Raw genomic sequence first — 7,087 nt, 5'->3', positions numbered from 1 at the left:
ACACTAATGTATAAAATTATCACATTACCCTCGTCTAATGCATTCCCGAGTGTCTTAAAAATTATTTAATCATTCTCTTAGTGTAAATCTCATTTTGTTTTCTCAAATTATAAACTTATTTTAATTCCTCAAATTCCACCCAAGAAAATTAATTTTAAAAAAATGAGAATAATTTAAAAAACATCATTTGAAGATATCAAAGTGCTAATAATTAATTAAAATCCACTTAATTTATACTAATTAAAACTAGTTCTATTGATGAGAGTAGAAAAACTTTAATGAACGTAGCGTGAAAAACAACTTTATTAATATAGGATAAAATAATTCTTATTAATATTGATTAAAAAATATTTAATCTATAAATTTTTTTGTTAATATCAACTAAAATAATTTTAAAGGTTAAAAATTATCTGGCAATTAAAAGGAAATTTTTTATATTAAGAAAAAAAAATTAACTAATATTTATTGAACAGTAACACTAGCTTCTCTCGACAAAAAAATTCATTACATTAAAAAAAACAATATTAAGTGAATGTCATCTAAATGAAATAGAGACCCAATGATATCCTAACTAAAATCATTTAATGAAAAAGCATAAATATAACATACATATATTCATAATTGTTTTTGCCAATAAATATAAAGGATATAGATTTGAAAGAAAAAATATTTTCAAATTTCAAATTTTTTTGTGAATTTAACATTACTATCATAAATTTTTAAATTTTCTTTTTAAATTAGATATCAAAATAACATATTTATAATAAAAACACTTCAAATTTCCAGCCTAATATCCAAATATTTATAAGAAATTTTCTATTTTAAAATTCATTTTTTTAATTTGTATTTCAATGACGAAAAATTATATATTTTCATCGATTTAGTTAACTGGAGTTCATTTTTGTAACATTCTAACAAGATTTATTTCCCTAATTTAAAGTATTGCATAATTAATAAGAAAACATAAACAAATTATATAAAATGTATTTATAAAACCGTAATAAGAAAAACAAAACCAAATTTCTGACTTATAAATATTATTTTATTAACTAAAAGGATTTATATAATAACAAAAATATATATCTAAAAACACCTTTATTTTGTCTAAGAAACTACCAGTGTTGCTTTAGTGTCATCTATAGTATTATTTATCCAATATAACATATATGATCATTATAGGTGTACAAACCACAACACACCACAAATGATATAAGTTAAATGATATAAGTTAGTGTAGTTTTAGAACTTATAAGTTTTGAATAAAAGAAAGCATGTAGTTTTGTATAAATACAGTTATAAATAATTATATAACTACATTAATTCATACAACCCACGTTCAAATATAAAGGTTTTCATAATGTTTAAATATAAATTTTATAGCTCATTCATTTATAAGTAACCACAAACAAACTCTCCTATTGACTTGCACCCTAAGATCTTGCACCTACTTATGTTTTATTACTCCTACTTAACAAGAGCTAATATTTATAACGTATATTTGTTGCTCCTTAGTGTATAGAGTTTAATAGGTAAATTCTATATACGAGGAGTTTGACCATTGTCGACACTCTAGATAAAAATCTCTCTCACAATAAATTATTTTTATCTATATGAATTCAATTACTAGTAAAGTCAAGATGGTCTCATTTTACTCTTTATCATCAGTACACCCCACACAAAACCAACTCACGGTAACATTCTCACCCTAGAAATAACTATCTCATCATTTCATTCATATACATCTTAATTCACAGTCAAGATTACCAAATTGGTAAATACAGTCAGTCATAAGAAAAACGGTGTAAGAAAAACATATCACACATAGTTCATTAATCATATTCTCATATAATATTGAATCATCACACCATGTCATATATATGTATTCTACCTCAATTCAAACTCATCTCATAAAATAACTCACCTATATATTATTTATTTCAATTTACATGTTAAGAATTCATCATTTACTTATATTGCATTAGCATAATACGATATTTCCATTAAGTATACAACAATTGTGAAAACATTTCTCTATTCAGAGACCTCTAATTGATAATCTTAATGGTCAAAATGAAAAACCATGTATCAAAATTTTAACTCGATCCAACAAAACCAAAATTGAATTTTTACTAAGAAAGCCCAGGAGAAAAAGCACAAGTGGCACCAAACACCCTAAACTTGGCACCTAGTGCCAGATCCCCTATTGTTCATTTTCAAGTGAACGATTAGTGCGACCAAGGGACTGCCGAACACCTTGGGTTTTTGGAACTCACTGTGAAGTGAGCACCCAACAGTCTCAAAGTTATGCTCGACTCTTTGGACAATTGGAGCTTGCTAATTTGAGTTTTGCGAGTGGTGCCTAGCGGTTCTATAGTACTGCCTAACATTGTATCAAAGTTTTTAACTCCTAAATTGAATTGACTAACTAGCAACTTGACTATCTATGCAACTTTAGTTTCTTTTCATTTTAAAATACCTTATTCTAGTTCAAAATAATTATCAAATAGATTAAATTGGATAATCCTAGCCAAATCAATTCAGCTCATAGACAATAAAAAAAACAACCCATAAACAACAATCCAAGAAAAAAAGATCACAATTCAGTTATTATACTAAAAAAATTACTGATGCAATTCAACATTTGACAGGTAAATTCATACCATATTATTTGCAAACACTTTACATTGGTCGTCATAGTTTAATTCCTAATCAAACAAAACTAAGAAAAAGGTGTCTCACACAAGTTGTACCTCACACAAGTTGCTCTACATCAGAGAACTTTAATAAACAATCATAACATATTCTTATAATACTAAATGAACAAAGATTCATATTGAGTCCTTAAAAGTCACATGCAAGCCCATAACATCCCACATACAACAAGTTTTCTTAAAAGATAAAAAAGAAAGAAAAAAAAAACTTACTTTAATCAAAATTTAAATCAAGTAGAATTGTAGACTTCAACATTACGAGTCCATTATGATTTCTGATTATCAACCAAATGAATAATGAGTCAAAGAACTAGAAAAAAGAATGAATTTTTTTGTTTAAAAAACTTTAAAAAAACAATTATTATTATGAGATGAAACTCAATTATTAAAAACCTATTTATAATTAAATTTTTATAATAAGATAATCAAATATCATCATTAAAACCCCTAATATTCTTAAATTATTTTCTAAATCTTTAAAGTTTCATTTTATAGATATAGTATATTTTTCAGTGTTTGTTTTAAAAATAAAATAAAAGGGTTTACTGAAAAATAAAGTCACTATTTATCACATCGTAAATAAGTGAACGTGCTTCAACTTTTTGCATAATAATATTTTTTTTTGTTAACAATAATTCAATCTTTTATATATTGAGTAGCTTGATAATAATTTGAAGATTATTTGATTATGAAATTCAAATTTTCACCATTTAGTCATTAAAATAATAATAATAACATATTTTTGATTTTTCTTTTTCTCATCAGAAAACCTTCCCCAAGGAGACCCTTTATCCCCATATTTATTGTACAAGTAACGTATGCAGAAGTGATTCAATAAAGGTTCAAGGTGGTGTTTGGCAAAATGTAAGGTCCACTATTATTTATTTATTTAATTTCCTTATTATTAAAAACATTCTTTGCATCTCTTTATAAAATCTGTTTAGTTTAAGAAATGAAAATGAACTTACAAATGTCTTTCAAGAGGGGTTCTACGATTTTTTTTTATAATATAGTTAACCTTTTCAAGATATATGAGACGTAAATTAATGTATCTTATTGAACATGAACGTTATTAAATTAATATTTTTATTTTAAATCAAATTTATTATCATTAGCATAACATATTTTTAACTTTTTAATTTATTTTTAATTATTATAAAAAACAAAAAAATAATCTTGCGCACTACAGGGATCAAAATACTAGTTCAATAAAATCGAGGGGTGCAGAGAGAAGATGAAACCCATTACAAAGTGGGCTTTGATTTCCACCAGTGTCAATGTGGCCGAATGGGTTCTTAACCCTAACCTTTCTTCTTTTTCTTCTTCTTCCTTCTTCTCACCCTGAACGGTGAAGTTACCAGCCGGAGCTCGTAGCAGCACTACATTTCTACTCTAACAAAATGGGTACGTTTCAATTTTTTCGTTTCTCTCTCTCGTAACGTGATGTTGCTGATTCATGTGAGTTTGCGTAGGTATTTCTCGTGATTCCATGCACAAGAGGCGTGCCACTGGAGGCAAGAAGAAAGCTTGGAGGAAGAAGAGAAAGCAAGTTCTTCTAACCCTAACTGATTATATTTCATCATTAATTGATTGCATTTTTTAATAGTCAATTGCATTTGTTTTAGCATTTGTTTGGATCTAATCAGAATTAGAGTTGAACAGTCAGTATTTAAAGGATTATCAGACTGTAACCCTAATTTTAACCAAAGAAGTTTCCTTTTTTATTTTTGTTATTCTGTTTTTTTATCAATGATTATTTTGTGTTTAATGGGGTGTGTTTGATTTCAGGTATGAGCTTGGGAGGCAGCCAGCAAACACAAAGCTGTCAAGCAACAAGACAATTAGGAGGATTAGGGTTCGTGGTGGGAATGTGAAGTGGCGTGCTTTGAGGCTTGATACTGGGAACTATTCTTGGGGGAGTGAGGCTGTTACTCGCAAAACAAGGATTCTTGATGTGGTGTACAATGCATCCAACAATGAGCTTGTTCGGACTCAGACGTTGGTCAAGAGCGCCATTGTTCAGGTCGACGCAGCGCCCTTCAAGCAGTGGTATCTGCAGCATTATGGCGTTGACATTGGTCGCAAGAAGAAGATTGCAGCTTCTGCCAAGAAGGAAGGAGAGGTACATGTTAGTTGAATTGTTTGCTAATACATGGTTCTTTACATTTAGTTTCACTTTTAGTTGCTTTCCTAGCTGAATTGTAGTATGAAATTTAGTGCCCTTTAGCCCTGTGTCAATGTTGGTTGTTGAAACTTGGAAGCCTGCATCTTTTTCTTTATTGTGAAGACTTTAGTTCTTCAATTTCAACATGATTGTGTCGTCCAGTTTCATTTGCTCAGTTTTATCTGTGTGTGCATTGTGCACTTCGTCCGGTTATGATACACTTTTTTGTCATTCCACTAATTCCCGTTATTTTATGCATTGTCCCTGTATAACTGTTTTACATAGGTATTCAATGAGATTTGATAAACTTATGACATCATCTATCTATTTCATAAATATCATGTGGTTACATTACACTTTGAAATATTAAATTTTGGTTGGATACGTATGCGATGACTTTTCACTGATAATGTATGTAACCAAACCTTATTTTATAATTCTGATTCTGAAGTATCCAAGGTTATGAAGTCTCACTGTAGAAAATAAAATCTAAAATGAGTTCTGGGACTGGATTGCTAAAGCTACATGATATAGTTAATTTTTTGGAGCATCATTTTTATTTTTAAATGAGTTCTTCTTTAAAAAGATGTTGTATTTGCATATTGTTTATTTGCATCATTCACTCATTCAGTTGTTTTTTTTATAGGATGGTGAAGCTGCGACCGAGGAGGTGAAGAAGAGTAACCATGTCTTGAGAAAATTGGAAAAGCGGAAACAGACCCGGGTGCTTGATTCTCACATTGAAGAACAATTTGGGGGTGGTCGCCTTTTGGCTTGTATCTCATCGCGACCTGGCCAATGTGGCCGTGCTGATGGGTATGTTACTTGGTACTTAATGAGCTAACTAACCGAGATGTATCTAGTGCTTGTTCCCGGTCAGAGTAATTTTTAAAATTGCTTTTCATAGCTTGAACAATCATCCCATTTGCAACTTGCAAGAACATAGATATGATGACCTAGAATTTAAAATATGTTGATAGGGCCGAAAAACAAGGGATTTAGTCTGTCGAGTGTTAGCACCTTGATATCATGCTGTGTTGAGGAGATCTTCAAATGGTTGTGGTTACCTCTGGTAAAATGAAATTGCAAGACATGGATGCAAATGAGTAGCTTTTCTTATTAACAATTCTAGCGTAAATAATATATTAACAGTTAATGAGATGCCCGCTTGTTAAGTTCACATGCTTGACAGTTTAGTCAAGTGAACAATATATCATTTTCAATTAATTGTTCTGACTGTTGGTGCTTAATGTCTTCTGAATTTTTGGCAGATATATATTAGAGGGCAAAGAGCTGGAATTTTACATGAAGAAGCTTCAAAAGAAGAAGGGCAAGGGCGCTGCATAAGATATTGGCTATCTTCCTACTCTTTGTATCAGAATTTCTTGATGGTCTTTACTATCCAGTCAGATCATTAGTTTTGCTAGGAAGTATACTCTCTTGGGGAGTGAATGTTTTATTGTGTAAACATGGCCAGGAACTTCTATTTCTTTACTTAGAGTGAGTTCTGTTTAAATTGATTACCCTCCACCATCACAATTTTATAGTACATTGACTCTCTCATCTTGTATTTTCCTGAACAATGTCGAAAAGTTTTGAATTTTGTTTCTAGCCCTGGGGGTTGAATTGGTTCCGCTTAGTCAGTGTTCTGCGGAAGGATCTTCGGATTTTATGCCCCAAAATGAGAAAGATTATAAACCTTTAAATCAAGTCATGGGCATTTTCCTTTAGAGCAGGCTTATTTAAGGGAGAAAATGATTAAACTCTCTTTGGAATTTCAGTTTTAATTTAGTTTATAAATTTAATTGTGTCCGATGAGTCCTAAAATGAGTAGTTCTTTCCCTTCTTACCTTCCCATTCGAGACGGAATATGTTACGAGTCAAGCTTTTTGGTATGGAATGAGAATTTTTTATCCAATAGATTAGTCCTGGATTTATTCTTTTCATTTCATGTTGATAGATAGGTTTGTAGATTCAAGACACTTATTTACGTTGTTGGATTCAGATATTTGAATGTTCATAGTGTGAATACGGGCTAATTTGGTATTTTGGTAACAAAAAAAAAACGTACTTGAAATATGGTTGTGGGATTTAGATTGGTTGAATGGATCACATATTTTAGGCCTACGTTTACTAGCTGATGTGCTGGTTTTTCAAACAGTGTGGTGTATGCAATATCTGTTACCAGTTGTATTTTTCAAACAATTTGGAA

At 30.1% G+C, this 7,087-nt stretch overlaps 1 protein-coding gene across 1 annotated transcript; it reads left to right on the top strand.

Annotated features, from left to right (window-relative positions):
- Positions 1-3,966: 3,966 nt before the first annotated feature.
- Positions 3,967-6,486, top strand: LOC124845828 (small ribosomal subunit protein eS8). The gene is made up of 5 exons (XM_047323009.2): positions 3,967-4,115; positions 4,184-4,256; positions 4,500-4,833; positions 5,522-5,691; positions 6,147-6,486. The coding sequence occupies exons 1-5, from the start codon at positions 4,112-4,114 to the stop codon at positions 6,220-6,222; spliced, it is 657 nt and encodes a 218-aa protein (XP_047178965.1). The 5' UTR covers positions 3,967-4,111; the 3' UTR covers positions 6,223-6,486.
- The last annotated feature ends 601 nt before the right edge of the window (positions 6,487-7,087 follow it).

The sequence above is a fragment of the Vigna umbellata genome, chromosome 5, assembly GCF_029865625.1.
Source record: "Vigna umbellata cultivar VRB3 chromosome 5, Vumbellata_1.0, whole genome shotgun sequence".
NCBI classification, from domain to species: domain Eukaryota; kingdom Viridiplantae; phylum Streptophyta; class Magnoliopsida; order Fabales; family Fabaceae; genus Vigna; species Vigna umbellata.
This window is presented reverse-complemented; position numbering and strand designations above follow the sequence as displayed.